Genomic DNA, 20,690 nt, shown 5'->3' on the forward strand with positions numbered 1-20,690 from the left:
TATATATATATATATATATATATATATAAATAAGTACCATTCTGATCATTCCCATATTGATTTCAATTAGTTTAAGAGCCACCGGTAGACAGCTGTTTCAGCCTATTGGGCATCGTCAGTACCATGCAGGCGGTCCTCGATTGAAGGCAAAATGTGAAAAACCAAGAAAAGTACTTAATAAAATTAACTGTGTAATCGCTAGCGAGACATAGATGGAACCACCTGCCCGGTACTGACGATGCCCAAAAGACTGAAACAGCTGTCTACCGGTGACTCTTAAATCAATATGAGAGTGAACAGAATGGTATTGAATGATATAGATATAGAAATAAAATAATTTGTCTCATTTCCACTTACTTAATGTACTGATATTAATACGCCCAATTTCGATTTTTACCCCATTCTCAAGTATTCTAACACTACTGACCTAAGAGAAATATCGGAGTATATATATCCGAGAGTAGGTATTAAGATATATACCTACATTATTTGCGTTGTCATCTTTATAGATTCAAAAGTGGAGACCTACACAAATCTGTTTGTTCGTTAAGGGTTCTATATATATTCTATGAACAATATGAAAAAAAATGTCTGGTATTGTGAAGAAACAATTGATAATAATAATAATAATAATAATGACGTTCTTCATTTTCCATCACGATAAACTTCAAAAAATATATTCACCATTGTGGGAAAAGGCCGGAGATGAGATCATCTGCTGACAGCCCCTGTTACCATTTTCATTCATGGCTTTTGCATCACAATAATGCACCTTTCAAATCTGATATTGCTTCACAAATCTCGTCAAACTCTTTTTTTTTTAATTAAAAACATGATGCGTTGTCACCCAAATAATGAACACCTGTCAAATTTAAGTCGTCGATTACTGGAAGTAGTTCAAAACTAACCCAAACAATTTCTATATGATTTACATGACATGTGTTATGTAAATCATATACTGAACAGTATTTAGTCACTCTAAGAAAAATCCATTCGCAGTTTTTGCAAATTCGTGTCACTTCAAAATTAGATTTGAGAGCCACGTGTAGTACCAGTGAAAAATGCCATTAATAACATTTGATCAGAACTTACAGATGTATGATTTTCGGGATAAGTCCCGACAAATAATTGAAAAAGGATCGGCATCGTATGTTGTTGACAATACCACCTGCTATTGTCATTCTTCGAGGTGATATTTCAAGGTCAAGCTGTCACAGTCTTACAGGAATCATTAGAGATTGAAGAATGTTCTGAAATTCATTGTTTGCTATTTTGAAAACGAAGATCACTATTAGAATATATTGATTTTGTTGAACTAATTGAAGACAAACATAAATTTTATGCTGAGAGTTGCATTTTTCTGCAATATTTCCAGTTTAGGTTTAACAATTTTCATGTCTGACCTCAGTAATATTCAATGAAACAAATTATTCACTATGAATAACTATTTTGGAATGAACATTCACTGTAATCGACATATTTGATAACAAAAAAATCCTGATACCTACAAAAGAATTTTTTTTTGAGAATATTACTTGATTCATAACTGCAAAAATTGAATTTTCATTTACATTGCCAAAGAAATATCTCAAATAAAAAAAATCCATTATCGAAACTATTGAAGTACATTGACTCATCAACCAACCATGTCAAAACTAACTACATTCCGGCCTGTATCATATACATTCAGTGTCATCCCATTTCATGTATATACTCGTTTCGCTATGTTGATTCGAATGGAAAAAATGCGGAGGTGTTTATTATCGGAATTCACTTACCAGTTCAACAAGCATACCAAGAATCAATACCAGAAGTAGCCTACATGTTTTCTGGTATTATTTTGCATTTGAATGCAACAAAGGAACAGGATGTTCAAGATCGTACCATTTACACGTCGTTCTCTCAATGGAATGAAATATATCGTTTCTTTTCTTCATAGTGAACAATTGAGGTTGTGTCAATATAGCGATGGATGCCACAGAAAGTATTATCAAACATACCTTCGCAATTATGTGGTATTCTTCTTCGAGTTTCAATCAATTTGTCGATTGGATAGATGGAGTAGTCTGACTCTTCTTTGGAATGCTCCTTTCTTTTGGGCTCGTCGGCATGTGATAAATCTTACCTATGTTATTTCGACATGGATTAATGTGCTAATTTGTTTGGGAAAAAGAGGAATAAATTTGGTTATCTCACTTTTCAGCAAAGGTAATTTTTCCCGGTTCCTATCGAACTCCACATTTAATGTACGAGGTGTATCTGAAAAGTATCAAACCTGCGTTCACACCATCATCAAGGTTGCAAGTGATCTTCGTGTCTCCAATCAAGCGAATGACTCTTTTCTGGATAGAATCCAGCAGCTTCAGAGAACAATAATCCAAAGAAGATCTAATCTGAGCTTTATACAGCAAAAACAGATCAACAAACTGAAACAACTCTCGAACTCAACAACGATCGTCAGAGAGGATGAGTTCAGACGTGCCAAAAAGCACGTGAAATCAATGCTGATTTATTTTTTTCGATTGTGAGGGTGTTGTGCACTACGAATTCGCTTCACGAGGTCAGACGATCATCAAAGAATATAACGTTGGAGTTCTGAGGAGATTCTGTGGTCAAGCGGTGACTAGTTTCTTCACCACAATAACGCGCCATTCATTAAACCTTGCGCAGCAATTTTCAGTAAAACACCAGACTGTACAACGTCCCAAGCCTCCGTACATTTCTGATATTGCTCCCTGTGATTGATGGTTATTCCCAAAATTCAAAATAGCGCTCAAAGGAAAGCGTTTCAAAGACATCGGGACGATTCAGAGTAATGCGACACGCAAGCTGAAGAGCTTTCCAAAATATGCGTTCGAGGACTGCTTCAAAATGTGGAAGCACCGCTGGAAGTGTGCGGTTCTATCAATTGGGGGCCATTTCGAAGGATGCCACGGCTCGGATGACGAAGATTGGCACCAATGCGAAGATATGAACGCAAGTCGGATTCTTTTCATCCAAGTAAATGATATATATATATATATATATATATATATATATATATATATATATATATATATATATTGCTTCCGCAATGTACAATAATCAGTCGCGATGCTTTGTTTGCAGGCATGTTAGGCGTACACATTCTCGAACCATCAGTCTACCCTTTCGTAAGTGTGTCGTGAGTGTCATACCAAGTTTCATCCAAATAAAAAATAAAGAATGTAGATTCTTATATACATTGAAACATACTCTCTGTGTTTCAATATTCAAATGCATCCGAATCTTATTCACTGTTATCTTTTTTTCGCATTGGAATCACTGCACTGGAAAAAGTCTGTATTGCTATCACACTCGTTATTACTATTAGTACTTGTTAGAGGATGCCACATTTTGAACAGATAACAAAAATTTCAAGTAATTATAACTACACCAATATCGAATTTCAACACTCAAATTGCGATCAGTTCTTGAACTGAAAATTGACAACATAACGGCGATACTCATCTCCACATTCTATTCGTTACCATAACATGACTTCAAATTTAATCTTATGACTTTTCAGGCAATCATAAAACTCAGTTAGTAAAATTCATCCAATACGAACCACCAATTCTTCAGTCCACGTGGACTAGTTCGCAGCGACATTATTTCTCTGTATTGGTTTTTTTGGCCTTTGAGATGCCGATAGCTTCAAGTATTCACAATAAAGGTTACTTCGACTATACCCATTTTCATTTTTAAAGTAATGATCACATCTAATGTGGTAATTGGGAAGCTATTCAGATGGATGCGATATTAACATTTATCAAATTGAATACTCGTCTCACGAGTTATCGCAAAATTAAAACTATCGGGCGACAAAATAAATTCAAGCGTCTTAGGTGTCGTTCCCACTGGAGCGATACGATAAGGGATGCAACATGAGCAATCTTTTATCGCCCGATGCAACTTTTATCCTCGCAACACTCCATTGCACACCGGAGCGGTACGATAGCCTATAGGCCTATAGGATAAGCAACGGAGCAGTTGTTTTCATCAGTCGTCATCAGAAGAGGACGTTGTTTTTGTTACCGGTAATTGCAAAAGAGAAAACGGGAATCTAGAAAATACTGGTCACACCCATATAATTTTTAATATTAAACACATTTCGGTAGTGGTTTCCCGTGAGCTCTCTCAACATAAACAGAAATCTAGAGAATTTTATAAAATGCTATTAAGAATATCTTCCTGCAAGACTATTGATCGGCTCATCTTGTAAAGGCATCCAATTATCATTTCATGCACATCATAAGACTTTAATCGTCCACTCGGAATATTGATGAATATGATGAATATGATGAAGCTAGTAGTTGTCATATATTCTTTTCCTTATAATATATGGCTCGCTAAATTTTCCATTATAAGACTGAAGATGTCTCCAATGCGACTGGTGTTGAGATTCTCTTCACTTCTGTTAATCCCAAACAAGAAAGTATCATCTGCACATTGCATATTTCATTATTAGCTAGCTGTATCTTTGAGCACTAAATAAAATGTGATAATGTGGATTGAGCTTGTGATTTTTCTTCTCTTCAGTTGATCCCAAAATAGTGATAATGATAATTGATGGTGATGATTATAATAATTTTGATCAGATTGAACTCCTAGATACTGATTCAAAACTAAAAAAATCATTGGTTGTGTCAGTTGAAGGATCTCTGCAACATCAGACTTTTTCACAATAATCTATATTTTTCCAAAAATGAGCACGAAGATTAATACGCTCTAATGGGTGTAACTTCCATCATGTAAAGTCCAATCGTATCATATATTTTTCAAGCCTTCATGTATTTGAACTACATCATCTCTGTACCGTATTTATGCTTACCAGGTCAGTATAGATCCTAGTATCACTCCCAGATATTCAATTTTGATTGGCAATTGTATCCGTCCACTTTGAGTTCCTAGGCTCTTCATCATGGTTGTCATAGTGACTGCTAATACAGTCAGTTCAGATGAGCTCATATACATCATTTCTATATGCTTGCCATCATTATGTTCTCTCCGAACATGGATAACTGAGTTAACTGAAGATCCAAGTACTGTAAGTCCATTATAGTCCAGAAGACGAAGTAGCCCATCTAAACTAAGTTTCCATAATAAACAACAATACATTCGGAGGACAACTGCTTGCTGCCCTCATCAGTACTGTTTTCCACACAATCTGTATCTGTCGACTAGACTCACAGCACTTAGGCCACATGTGACCTAATGTACATCCTCCCGAGGAGTTGTCCTCCTAGTTCATCGTCCATCCTGTCCTTTTCAGGAAGGTGGACAGGTCACTAGGAGACATCTTTTTTATATTGGCAGGTGTAGGTCAAGACTCGCCGAACACACACACTCTCTTTGGCAACCTTGAGGTGTCTCACGGTGGCCTCCTCGAAGGTTTTGGAAGGTGCAGCGACATTACTGTCGTTGCGCGGCTTCTTCAACCTTCTTGGGGTTCCCTCCGTGGAGGTGCACAAGTGAGGAAGCTTTCCTGCAGGGGCAGCCGGTTCCTTGCCTTTATTCAAAACGGAGCTCTTGGCGCTCTTGCTCTTGCTGTTGGAGGTGGAGTGGGAGAGGACGAGGGTGCATTTATAGTTGTTGCCAATCCTGCTTTCTTCGCTCTCTTTCTCCTTTTGGCCTCGGCGCCGCAAATGCGCTTACGCCTTGATCTTTGTATTACATCACGAGGTGATCTGCTATGTCCAACCTCATTCCAAGCGGTGAATTGGGGTGAACATTTCTGTTTATCCCCAGCCACCACCCTAGATTGAGGTGAGCACTTCTGTCCAGCTTCGGGATTGGTTTTTGTTTTTGTTGTTTCTGTTTTCGTGTTTGTTTCATTCATGTGTGTTCCCACGAGTAGCAAGGGAAGAGTTGGTCACCTCTGGCAGAGCCCCGCATTACCAGAGGTAGGCTGAGGTTTCGCCCAGTTTCCCAAGGGGATTGTTCGTAACCGCATATCACCCTGCGGCCATTCAGCTATCGGCACGATTCCTACACCTCAGCTTTGGAATGCTGGTCCACGGTGGCATGTTTTGCAAAGGATTTTGGGGAGTTTTAGTTCCCCTCACCCTACTTATTTCTGCCACTGACCAGGAGTCCGGTGACTCCGTCCGTAAGGCCACATTGGCTTCCCGGACAGGGCCTCCAGTCCACTGGCCGTTCCCCTATCCACCATCTGGGGACGCGCCCGACAGGTAGCTCAACCTACGGGTTTCCACACAATGTTTCATTCTCTAAGCATGCACTCTGTCTACTTGTAGTCCTATATCCCTCTTCTCTTTGACACATGGGTGTTTATTTTCAAGGAGTAGATTCAAGAAGATGAAATTAAACCATATCTTTCTGGAAATGGTTCTTTGTCTACGGTTCTTTGTCTACGTACATTGTTTATACTTTTATGGGTTCATTAGCTTCTGATCCTCGTTGAATAGTAATATTCTTCGCATCGAATAACCTAAAAATCATAAAGCAATCATGCATGAACTGATATCTAAGCCTTCTGTATTATTAGATTCCATTAGCTGATATTCAACTCCAAACAGCTACTGCATTGGCATGTATTAAAAACTATTGAATTACACAATAAATAACTGTTCCATGTGATTTTATAGCGAGTCACAAGTGAACTCTGTCAAGTGGAATCTTCAGTTCATTATACATATCTATGAATTTCTCGTAGCACCAAGGTCATTATGGTTCTGCGTTCTGGCAGATTTTCAATGTTTCAGTTTCATTTCATACAGAAGTAGGCGAGTGAATTCAGTCAATAAATTGTTCAAAAAGTCCAAATTAGTAACGACCAACGTTTGACAAAGACTCGTTAGTTAAGAAATAGTCCAACCTCTAGAAAAATCCATTGCCATTCAAGTATTTTCTGTATATTGCGTGGTAAAGCAATTCGAAAAAGTTTCAACGTCTGGAAAGTGTTTCCCCTCATAATCAAATAAGAAAATAGTGGGTTGGTAAAAATAATGAATAAGTTTGTGATGATGAACAAACATTAACATAGAAGTTGAAAATTCATAACAAAATATTCGCTTGAATCTTCGAGAACAAGCAGGAAATTCAGATTATATTTCTAGAAAGAAGGGGATGCATCGACAGTGTATACGATTTTATCAGCGCTATATAGCTACAATAATGACCAATCAAAAAAGGTAAACACCGTTTTGTAGGCTATAAGAGAACATTTGATACTATAAATAATTCTTCCTTGTGACAAAACGATATCAATAAGAAACATCTGCTACATCGCTAAAGAATCTTGGCTCTGATGGTTGCAAAGACTGAGTTGAGATTAGAATTGGTAAGGTTTTGAACCCTTGGCTGTACTCACTATTTATTGTCAACATTTACTCTTAAGAAAATGGGCTGAAGAAGTTATTTGGGACAGCACACGTGAATCAATTATGAAACATCAACGCAGATATTTTTGTTATTCTTTTAAAATCAAAGATTCAGCATCTCTGATTTCATCAACCATAGATTTCATCAATGGTGATAGGCTGTGCCACACGAACGGCTGAGTAAAAAATGGGCGATGGCATTTTCCATCAAGAAGACGCAATCTATAACAGAATAGAGTCACTCATTTCGGATCACGGATACTTTGTTTTTGGACTCTGTTTTCGTCTAATTCCATTGCAGTGAAAACTGCAGAGAAAGACAGAGGACGAATCCCCTACGTTCGCGAATCATTGACAGTCGGTCTCATGCCTTTTCTCAGTAAAGAACTCATCTATATATCTACTTGGAAAAATATATTTTTCTAGATTGTTTTGAATCCATTGAATATATTCTCTTTTTTTTTCAGGTTGATGTCAATATAAATTGATAACACACCTCGTACACTCTGAGAACGAACAAGACAGGAACATGGAAGTGGTGGCAGCGACGCCTAATAGCGGAGGAGTGCCTCCATTTCGAGACCACGACGTGCGCGAGTGGTCAAGAATTGACAGTATCACCGGAGCTCTAGAACGAGCAAGGATCGAGACCGATCACTGGTCAGCGAATACGATCAACTCTTCACATAAATACGGAAAGGTGAGTTAATGAAACCATTTAGAAAGTATTTTACGAACGATCTTCGTGAGACCTGAAAGCGTTAAATGAATCTGCGCCCCATCAGAGGAGAACATTCTATTATTTAGTCATCATGAGTAGGAACTATTGAAACTATCGAACATCAGAGTCAAACTATCAAAGAAAGGCTTTCCATGATATGATGATTCTGACCAAAAAGTAATGAAAACTTCTTGAGTGCTCCATAGGAATTATTCTGCAAATTTTGTAGACCTATTATATCAAAAAAAAATAAAATACAATTTTTTCAGCTATTTTTTAAAATTTTTTACAGATTATTTCAGGTATTTCAAATCAATTTATATCATATTAGACAATGGAAGTCCGAACTAATAAAATATACTACGAAACATTGTCAACTTCAAATAGAATTTGTTGCTCTAGCTATTTTTATAGCTTCTTGGCAGAATAGCCTCACACTTTCAAAAGTGTTGAAAGTTACAAAATTTGACAATGGTATATCTCGCATACATCACTAAATTTGGAGAAAGTCAAAATCGGAAATAGCCAACCAATATTATTTGAAGTCAACTGGGAAAAGACTCCTTCAAAATTATCAATTATTGTTGTAATATTTATTTATTTATTCATTTATTATTCAAAGAGGCCAACAAGGCCTCATTACATGAATAAAAAATTGAAATAAAAATTTACATTGATACATTTATATTGCTCACAGTCTCATATCTGATACATTCTTGATTGAAGTTACTTATGTACTTATGTATGTTACGAATTTTTTCAAAGCGTATTGGATAGTCGCAACATAATTATAAGCGGTGACCTAACAGTAGTACAGAGTATATTGAACATATAATAGAATTTCTCATTCTTCCTGTGGTGTTTGTGTTTTGTTCTTAAAACAAACATCAAATCTTATCCGTGTAAGGATTTGAGGAGAGTTGACTGAAACCTTCAATATATTTTTATAGTTATTTTTCTCGAATGTGTTTCTAAAATTCACTCACTTTGATAAATGTGAAATTTATCTTCCTTAAGACTCCAAACGTTTATGTCATCGAAAGCTTTCGAATTAAAATAACATAATTCAAAATAATGGTTATTGTTACAGTTTGAGTAAATTCCATAATTTCATGTTTGAACTTCTTCGAAAGGTCTCAATTGAAGACATATAAATTCTTTGTAAAAAAATGCTTTTTGGTTTCCTACTTTTCACTACAATAAAAATTATTCATGAAGATATGTAGATCATATATATTGTCATCATGACAAAAGTAGAGTTGTCTCATCCGATGACATCAAGTCGTAATGTCATGAAAGAAATAAGTACTTTGTCTTGTGTGATGGTATCGAATACTGTGAAGCTGATGTGATGAGACAAGTGTCTTATCACACCACCCGAAACTTCGAAGTACACAATCGATAATGGTAATCTGTTTGAAAAAAATCTGTTTTTCCGTTAACCAGCTGTCACACCCCTACGAACGACAACCCTCAGATGTCGAAACTTGTGCGAGCTAAGGATTAACGAGGTCTTACCTTTTAACGTGTGATTCCTAACACGAGTTAGACGATAGCAAGTAATTCAAGTGAGTGAACAAAGCACCCACGTCGAACTGCCTGGCTACCAACCGGCCGTTCTATATGAGTAAAATTTTATATGAATACTCTGTCATACATTATGTTGGGTAGCGTTTCTATGAATGACAACAAAATTCCATAAATAATGTTACGGAATTATGATTAGGAAAAGCGATTTTTTTATCATTTAATGTGTATAAGTACTTGTTCCGAAAGAACTTTCTCCTTTGGATAATTTAATGTCCATGTGAAAGTATTTATTTCGAAAACGTTTTTTCTTTCATCTGAAAGAAACTTCTGTGCAATATCGATATATAGCGGATGTTTTTTAAACATGCGGCAAAAATTAAGGGACTATTCCTTGGACTATTCTGAGGATATTTTGTTCCTTGATGATTTTTGATAGGGAGCTTTGTTTCGAATATACATGGCGAAAAATGATTTCAACAGTAACAGTTTTGGTAATTTTAAAATTATTAACGTAGCCGAAATAAAAGTATAGCATACTACACCACCAAGTAATAAAAAATATAACTATTCTATTGGTACCTATCAACAACATTCCGATTACTACAAACGGCTGCAGACATTCAATTTGAATAGTATGTCTCGTAAGTGATCCTGCTGTTTTTGAAAGAGTTCGGGAGTCGATGAGGACACAGCATAGGTAACAATCAGGATGGACACTTGGCCACGCCACCTTTGATGTGGAAAAGTATATAGACGCCAGTTTGAGAAGTGACGATAAGAGGGCAGGACTCGCGAAATGGTTTTGGACAGGTTCGCACTCAAACTTTGTTACATCCAAAATGCTCATATAATTTTGATATACCTTACGGAACGGATCCAAATTCAATTGATATAATAATTCTTGTGCAGATATTACATGATTTTTTCAAAAAATGTCAAAACAGCCGAATTATTTCTAAAATCACCAGTTGGAATACAATGGTTTAATCAACTGGAATATGAAGGAGAAATCGTCCAGCAATCAACTTTTTGGTATAAACTTTATGATCTACCTCTCTTAAAATAAATGTGATTTTGTATATTACTAATTAACCTTTCAGTTGAATTGCTTGTTCTTTATTATAAGAATTGACGTTCTCCTTGCATTTTAGAACGAAGTCTTCTTCAACATGAATGTATTTTTTTTATATACATAGGTAAGTTCTATCCAAACATCAACTCACTTTTGTTACTCTAATCTTTTTATTCTTTTTTAGTAATACGTTCACAGAACGTTTTTACCCTCCTGAAATATCAATATCATGTAGTTAACCCACTTAGGATCCTTCTAGGTTTCCAGGGTAGCTGGTGTTAATTATATAAGGAAAATACTAGAAATACAAATTGTTCACTTTAAAACATTTATTGGTGTCTCCAAATTATTATTTTATTCTTTCTCCTTTTTTTGGTAATATTTTCTGATATTTGAAATTCCTTTTTATATATTTTAATGAATAAAATAATCTTACTCTACTATATAACTTCAAAAGGTGAGATATTGGGAAATTTTCACATGGATGGTTATAATTGAATTGTTCAAACAATGATACAAATCCTGCAGTTACGTTTGTTCCTACAATACGATTCTCAAAATTGCTTTGGAAGTTTACTTCCAAGGAGGAAATAAAATTCATTTTTGGGCATCCTCAAGTTACCAAATGTGTCAAGAGTTCCATTTTGAAATGCTCTGAAATAACAATACAGAGATTCATTATTTAATTCACAAGTTGTTTTGGAATAGCTCACACAAATGTAACAACTATGAATTTTCAGTAATTTATTTATCAAGTGGTCCTTCGGAAACATAAAAAAACTCATTTATTTTGGATTTTGAACTGTTATTTTCACAACTATTTACAGCACAAACGTGTCCACCAACTATTAGTTTTTCCATTATGTTAAAAGTTAAAATTCATGATACACACAGAACACAGGTAGGTAGGTAGGTAGGTCTAAAGTGAGTGGGTCTATTCGACCCTCCACCGCAACCTATAAGTGTTTATTGTGGCTCACACCTATTCACACTTGGCCAAATAAACCCAGCTTCTTGACGAAGCCGATTAGTTTGTATGGTGAGTGGTCTTTCAGGTCAGATGGTGAGAGTGCGGATCTGCCGAACTCAAAGAACCTTATTCGGTCCCCAGCGGGGCAGGCACAAAGTATATGCTCTGCAGTTTCATCATTTTTCAGACAGAGGCGACACAGACTGTCTTCCGACAGTCCAAGTCTCTGGATGTGATGATTCAAATGACAGTGACCTGTAAGAAGGCCTGTTAGACATCGTAGTTCATCCCTAGTGTAGTCCAACAACTGTTTGGAATCAAGCTTCGAAGGGTGAATAAACGCCTTGGAGTGAGCCAATCCTGGAAGATTCTGAACACAGGTAACATATACGTCCTAACAAGAGCAAAGCCAAAAGCAGAATGAGAAAGTTTGTCACTTCTTAAAATGGCGGACTCATCAACGCGACGGATATGCGCGAATTTCTCCCGCCAAGCGAAGTGACATTGCTGATTGTTACCTATGATGTGATGAGGAGAAGATTGGATTCATGCATCCGAGCGGGGGTAGTCATTTTCATCACATGTAATTTTTTGTAATAAATTGTTACTGTCGAAATTCTTTTTCGCTCTGTATCTTCGAAACAAAGCGCCCTATCAAAAATGATCAAAGGATAAAGTATCCTTAGAATAGTTCAAGAAATAGTCCCTTATATTTTTGCTGCATGTTTAATAAACACCCCATATAGTTTTCATTGTATTTATGTTCAACCTTCCTTTCTCTGGAGGTTTTTATCTCTTACAGGGTTTGGTACTATCACTTTGTAGTGTGATATGTCATATTTCACTGCATCGAAAAAGATTCCCATCTGTATGTCATTAGGCAGCTTGGTCTGTTTGAATCTGTTAACCAGCTCTCCCTAAGAACGACACACCCTAGAGGAGTTGAGAGAGGTAGTATGCCTTTTGATGGGCTCCTGAAAAAAGAACTAATGACTTTGGAAAACAAATCCGCATTTGAGAACATCAAGAAAGGTAGAGGGGGTGCGCAGTTCACTAATAAAGACAGTATTTTTCGAGTGCATAACTACACTAATGACTCATTTTTCGGGATACTTTGATATCCTGATGGGATTTCTTCTAATTTATCTCTTCCACAAACATATTTTTTTCTGTTAAACACCCACTCTACAAGACAAGAAGCACAACTTTCCCTCATTTGTCACACTTTCAACCTGGTCACTCCATCATTATTTAATTCAAAACTATCGTTTTACCAGCCTTCTCGGAAATCTGAGATGTTTCCCCAATCCGTTTGAGTCAACAGTAAACTAATTTCGTTTAAACCTGTTTGTAATTTGTTGCAACATTTCTCAATGTGAAGAGCTGACGTCACTCCATTCATTACCAAAATAATCTTTCCGACAATAGTCGCTAGACCGAATTCTTGTGCGTGCCAATTTACATAGCGACAAATCATGATCTTTTAGGTTTCATCCGTTTTCTAGTATTTACATATGCGACGTCCAGTTTCAACAACAGATGAGTCACCCTCAATAAAATTTTCAGGCAATGAAGAAACTATTAAAATAGTTATTTCTGAATAATACATTTTTTAGAGGATAGGTGAAAGTACTATGAATGACCTATAAATAGTTAGATCTCCGAGGCATAAGTCCAGTTATCACCTGAAGACGATTGTGGATACTAATCAGCAAAACGTCGTGAAGTAACTTGGCTTGAAATCTTTCAATTTTTAATTTTCATTTCTTGTTAATAATTTCTTAATTTTCATCTCGTGTTAATAGTTCAATTTTTTTATTATTTACTTGTTGAAACTCCTGATTCCAGGATAATGAGCAAAAGAACCCGTTGGATCACATAACAATAGCTTGCCAGCAATTTCCCTAGTTTTTTGAGTAGATATAAGAAAAAACTTCAGATGCTTTCTGTCTCGAGTGTAAGTCTAAATTTTATTTTTTCCAAATAAGAGTCATAGATTTTTCCTATATCTACACTGCAGGTACTTATGCAAAAAAGTATTTTGTGAAACGTCAAATTTCATTATCATTCAGATCTTCCAATATGCCTACAAGGTCTAATTACACACATTAGTGTTTTATATTTATTTATTCTCCATGGACAGTGTAACAAAATTCCAAGGAAAAAATATGATGCATTCACGCTCAGTACCTACACAAACAAAAACCATTGAATTAACGCCAATATCATTCTCATACCAAGTTTGTATCTCATCTCTTATTTCAGTTTTTACAATATTCATCGATGAAGTTTCCGGAGAGTCATGGAAAACTGTATATGAAAAACTCTAACTGACTCATTTTGAAGGTGGAGTTAACTTGCTTATTTGAAAACGAGCACCCTGTATACATTTTTTGAATTTCAGGCAAGATTTTTGACATTGTCGCACACACTTTTATTATTCAATTTGGGTTGAATTTATCATGGGCCTACAGCAATAGATTTATTTTTCATAATACTTTGATAATTATAAGTAAGGGAAATTCATTGAAAATGGAACTCAAGACTCGTAAATGCAGTACGTGGGTTTTCACGGCCAATCACTAATATATTATTTGCTGTTTCCGGAATCGTTAGCCTTGGTCGACAAATTTTTGGGCCTGGAAACCTGGAAACCACGGCTAATGACCCAGGAACAGCAAAAAAACCTATTAACTTTCAAAAGGCATTCTTGCAATTGTAAATATACAAACGCAATTTTACTTATTCAATGATGAAAATGAGAGTTAGTTTGTATACTAATGTCTGTTCTATATTTTTAGAATTATAGTTTTTCGATTAGTTTGCTCTAATCGAAAAACTATAATATCTGCTGGACAAAAACAATTGACATTACATTCTTCAATACTGTTCGAAGAATTACCTCAACCTACATTAACAAGTAATGTGCCGAAATGTGTTGAAACTATTACCGCGAGTAAACAAAACAATGTGAAAATTAACATATAAAGCTCGCGTATACCCAGTGAATTGTTAAAACAATGGAAAGTCATGAATTTCCACGGTGCACACGTTCGAGGTACAGATAAAGTGAAAGATCATATAAAACAAGGAAGAGATTTTTTCTCTTCAGATCACTATCATGCGATAGTTAGGTAATGGTTTATATAAGACAATAAAGGTTAAGAGTGCGTTCAATAGTGTTAAAAGTTTTCCATTATCATCTTCATACCTCAGTTTCACTGACTTGGTAAGTGGAATTTGGAATCTCTGGCTCAAAATGAATCTGTTGAAAACCTTTTTTCCTCACCAGAACAAAAATTCTGTCTCTCGATGCGCGTTTTGTTAATCAAGTTAGCATCATCAGCAGATAACTAATATTCATTAGTGATACTCATAAGTATAACTATTAGTCTACTGATACTCAGTCGCGTTACTCTTTAGTCATATCCTAATGATGGCAACGCGCGAAAGGCGCGTCGAAAAACAACATGAGAGAAAATTGTTTTCGATTAAGATTCCGGTACATAACATTATTGTGTTGCTTCGACTTGAAACTCAAAACGGTAACATAATTTAAAAACAAACAATTTCCTTCAAAATTTTGGATTGTACCCATTGAGAAAAACGTTTTAGACAAGAAAGTAGAGAATAAAAATGAATAGACCTCATTTGAAATGTAGTTGTGATATGATGTTGTTATTTTGAGTTTGAAAAACGTTTACACAAAGTTATCGATTAGACTTGGTACAAAATATTTCAAGATTAGACTTACCTCGATGCGAATGCTGTTAGTTTTAAAAAATGTATTACGCGTTAGGAATTACACAAACGAGGTAAGACAAACGAGGTAAGACCTCGTTCATTTTCAGCTCGAACAAGTTCCAACCTCCTTTTCACACATTTCAAAGGTATAAAGAAGGAAAGGCTCAATTTCTCAATAATGAAAGTATAAATTACAGTATATGCCTTTTCTAACCTAGTTGGACTGCGATTTAACAATTTGAGAACATTTCACTTAGGCTGTTATACAAAATGAGATTTTTAATTCGAGGCAATATTCCTTCAGGTACGATATAGTCGAATGGAAAACAAAATTCGCTATCCTTCAAATTAAAAAAAATATCCACATTTCAGGTATCTGAATTATGTTAAGAAAATTTACTATATTGTGGGCATCTGAGTAAATTCAAACTTGCAAGAACGAGACAAAAATGGAACCGACGTTATATTATTTAATTGGTTGTTCGAGCTGATTCATATCAATGACTTTAATTCGTAATAAACGATTCAGAATGAGGCTATCTGGGGCTACTGAACTTGACGATTGAAAAAAAATCGATCTGTTCATTCATTCGATCTTAATTATGATCAGCAGCTGCCTTGATATACCGCATGTCAACCTATTGAATATAAGTATCAGACGCAATGATAATACATTTATTTTTGTTATACATCAAGTACGGTGCTGCCACAGACGCTCTTCTTCAAAAGTGTTTATTTATTTTAGGTAGTGGAAGAATTTCTATAGGTTATCTTTATACACTCGTAAAATATCAGCTTGTTGAGCAAAAACACGGGCATTGGTTTTCTCCAAGAAGATAAATGCCTCCGAACCGCATATAAAAATGTCAGATTAGACAATTCCGCTTTCTGCGTGGAGTTGAAATGGACACCAATATGTCTTGGCACAATCATGTACATTGTTCAGAACCAGAAAACTGTTCACACCTTAGCATTTTTTTATGCTTTATAAAGCTCAGATCAGATCTTCTTTGAAGTATTGTACTCATCTATGGAGCTCCGCCTCCAAAGATATCCTGAAGCTGCCGGGTTCCATCCAGAAAAGAACCATCTGCCTGATTGGAGACGAGAACATCACTTGCAACCTTGATAGTCTGGAACATCGAAGAAAGGTTGGAGATTTATCTCTCTTCTATAGATACTTCCATAGGAAGTGTTCAAATGACTTGGCACATTTGATTCCACCAAGAGCGGTATATATCAGTAGTACGCGATTGACTGTGACTAGTCATCGTTATGAGGTTCAACTCAGTACACTTCGAACGTCACTATTTGAGAACTCTTTCAGTTTATGTGGAGAACGTTTTTCCGAATGGATTTAATCTCCAGAGCAATTTTTCAGTAGTGCTTGTGTTTTATTCTTGAAAAAATCTCAATTTCCTTTCATTAATAAAACGGGACTGACAACATGAAAATCCTATAACCACAGACCCATTAATAATGAATATGCCATCCACAAAAGACCACTGATCAGAATGTGGTGTTTTGGTTTCTCTTTTTTTATATTTTAGACAGACTATAGAAAGATATAAGAATACAATAGGTCCTGAAGAATGCTAAGGAATCCAATTTGAAAAGTTCAAATAAGCACTATTCAGTCCTTCTATGTCTCTTGTAGTGTTACCACTTTCTCGATTGAAAATTTAGATAATCTCACTGAAGAGCCGTTTCAGTTTTTTGCATTTTATTCATGTACGGTAACGTCCCGTTAGTCTCATATAACATTTGGAAAAATCTTTGCTATCAAGTTTTGAAATGAACTTTGATTGCATATTCATCGCAGTTTTTATTTTATGTACTGAAGGAATCTTGGGAAAATTTTACTTTATGGGATACTCACTGATTTTTGCGTTTTTTCTGTGATGATACTACGTAATGGTAGGAATTCAGACCACTTTTTATTTTTTGTCGGACTCAATTCGTTTTCGAAATATAGCCTGTCAAAGTTTGTATGAGGTCATATTTTACCTTTTTCTATTAAGCAATAAACGATTGCAATTCACATATTTTTCATTCAACACATCTTTTCACATATCATCGCACTTTTTTCTATCCAAGATCTATTACCAAGTTTCTTGAAATTAGATTGAAATTCCATAATTCGTCACATGCTAACTCAACCTAACCTAGCCCGACCTAACCTAACTCAGTCTAACCTTACTTAAGAATTTTAAAAAACTATGTTTCCTCAACATCTAACCTGACCTTCGAATTTTAAAAAGAACGTATTTTCGAATATTTACTTTTGTAAAAACTGTCTCCTCAACATCTAACCTGACCTCCGAATTCTAAAAGGAACGTATTTTCGAATACTGAAACTCAATGCAATTTATAAAAAGTGATTTGTGTGCACCCACCGACATAACCTATAAGGTTATGTCGATGTGTGCACCTGACAAATTATAGAATTTTATTCTAATTTCAGGAAACTGGAAAGTGATTGAAAAGGGATAGAAACTTTGACAGGCTATATATCGAAAAACTAATTGAGTCCGACAAAAAATAAAAAGTGTTCTAAATTCCTACCATCATGTAGTATCATAACAGAAAAAATCGCGAAAATCCGTGAGTATCCCATGAAGTATAATTTAGCCAGAATCTTTATGCCATAGTGTTGACATTTGCAAATGCAATTTTGATATATTCTTGATATATTCAGAAAGATTGTGCAATAGAAAATTTTGATATATTCTTGATATATTCAGAAAGATTGTGCAATAGGAAATTTTGAAATATTTTGACAATTTGACATTATTGACTATTTACACTCATTCACAATTGGTAATTGTTTTTGATAATAAAATATCATATGGGAATGTAGGCTTTCACGGCTGGCCTCAATGTTTTGGTTGATTCTGACGTATTAATGAACCTTTTTCCTGAAGTACGAAAAATCACTCACTAGCAGCGATAGTAGTTCGGTAGGGACACACACTGCTTATTCCTCATATAAACATATGGTAAAGTACAATTAAAAAAGAATGTTTTTAACAGAAGAAAATGTTCCTGGAGCAAAACTGAAATTTGCAATTGTGAAGGATAACAATGTTGTAACATTAAAGCGTTGGATTGCATGCCGTAATTTAAAATTAACTGGAAAAAAAGTGAACTAATAGACAGGTTAGTATAGGTACAGACTCTGGTGAACGAGTAGCGGTAGATTCAAACTGTAATAAAAAAAATTAAAATAATTATGAATTTTAGACTTATTTCCGAGTGAAATATGAATCAAATATAGATGGTAATGAAATAAATTTAATTAAATATAATAAATGAATATAATTTAATAAACGATTGAGGTTATATGTCATTCTAATCAATGGTAATTAACTATGAAAAATTTACTATTCATATCATGTTTAGAGCATATATATGAATATTTATTTATTTTTGCACTGTTAAATCCACTCTCTCCTCGAAGCATGTATCCATTTCTTACATCTAACCTCATTATCATGAGGTTTTATAAATGATATAAAAACACGTTTTCTTCCGGATATCGATTATCCGACATAAAATTCGCAAAACAACAATGGCATTATACTAGCACAAAATAATTTTTTATATCAGATTTATATTTTTAAATAATAAATTGATATTACGTAAATAACACTGTTTTACATGTGAATAGTTTATTGTTGGTCCGTACTACTAGTGCTGCCTCTCGTGACACGTTTGCTGTACTATTCTAAGGAAAAAGGCTCATTGATACGTCAAGAGGAGTACTTTCACCACGCCATTGAAGATAACTTCGGCAGTTGTAGTTGAAACGTTTGGAGATTGTAACCAAAGAAGATCACGGCAAAACCTAGGAACGACCATAGGAAAATCTCATATAATCCCAATGTTCTTGTTATGATATTGAGTATTAGAAATTATGAATGAAGTTTGGTGCTCTCGATTTCTTAGTGTCTTAGAAACCTAGTTTCTATTTCAAATCTCAATTTTGAGTGGAAGCTTTGAAAATCTTCTAAAATTTCAATTTGTTTATTCTTTGATATTGATGTTCAACTTTCATTAGGTTGATGGCTCTTCAGTGATATGAGCCACATTTTCAAAAATTAAGTGGCAACACTAGGAGAGACATAGAAGCATTCAACAGTGCTTATTTCAATTTGATACATCGGATTTCATAACATATTTCTCCCAAAAAGTTTCTAACACGAACACCCTTTGCATTTTGATATTTTTCTACTATCCACAATTTTAAATTTTTTTAAACAAATACGCCATGTTGTTTGTCCCTTATTCTCGTTGATCTTTGCACTTTTGTTGTCGGTTATATGTCTCTTTAACTTATTCATCAAGGATAAACTGATGTTTGGTGAGTCCAATTCAAGTTTTCATTTTATATTTTTCCAAAATAATGAAAATCAAAATATTATGTCAAAATATTGCAATATGTATTGGCATGTGTATTGTTTCCTTATGCAGTTAGTTCACTGTCGCGCCCTGATGAGGGATTTAAAAAGTCAGAAACTTTGGGGAAAACTGAATTGCCCGTCTTCGAAAATTTTCGATCTCTTTCCCGACAAAAACAACATGTAATCAATGAATTCAAATCGCAATGTTGAACGTTAATGAGAATGTGGCATTATTTCGAGAAATGAGAGTGAAATGATCAGCATGTGTGTGTGTCCACAAACTGTCATACTTATGTATTGTCATATATATACCGGCCGTTTCTTTTATCATAGTTGGTTTAACAGAAATATCCATTACAGGTGGAATAATACAAATAACATTTACATAGGGAAACCAATTTCCAAGAAAGATTCGGAATAATTGTTTGGTTGGCCCTTTCTTTTACGATGATCATTTGAATAGTGAAATGTATCTTCATTTACTACTCAATGAAGTCGATGACTACTTAAATGAATTGCCACTGAATATCAGCCATGAGATACAATATTTTCAACAGGACGGTGCTCCTCCCTTTAATGCAGTAATAGTAAGGGAACATTTATATGCAATATTTCCAAGAAAATGAATTGGAAACAATGGACCAATTAACTGGCCAGCTCAATCCCCAGATCTTACTCCTTTAGATTTTTTGTCTGGGGATACATAAAGGTTTTTCAACACCAATTACAGATATCGACTATCTCAAACAAAAAATAATAGATGCATGTATTAGTATTACACCTATTATGCTAAAAAATTGACACAGAAATTGGCTGGATCGACTACTTATGTGCATTCAACAAAGAGATTTGAGCATTTAATGTAGATTGCCATGTGGTTATTTCA

General features: G+C 35.1%; 1 protein-coding gene across 7 annotated transcripts in view; it reads left to right on the top strand.

Moving 5' to 3' along the window:
- LOC111507040 (uncharacterized) overlaps positions 1-20,690 on the top strand; it is a 415,477-nt gene that overhangs the window by 261,183 nt on the left and 133,604 nt on the right. For all 7 annotated transcript variants that reach the window (XM_074175700.1, XM_074175699.1, XM_074175698.1 and 4 more), the window contains exon 2: positions 7,832-8,064. In XM_074175700.1, the coding sequence (XP_074031801.1) occupies positions 7,894-8,064 (171 nt within the window). In that variant the 5' untranslated portion in view covers positions 7,832-7,893. The remainder of the gene's footprint in view (positions 1-7,831; positions 8,065-20,690) is intronic.

This window comes from Leptinotarsa decemlineata, unplaced genomic scaffold (assembly GCF_025532065.1).
Source record: "Leptinotarsa decemlineata unplaced genomic scaffold, Ldec_3_MD MMD2_tig00001064_RagTag_RagTag, whole genome shotgun sequence".
In the NCBI taxonomy this organism is placed as follows: Eukaryota; Metazoa; Arthropoda; class Insecta; order Coleoptera; family Chrysomelidae; genus Leptinotarsa; species Leptinotarsa decemlineata.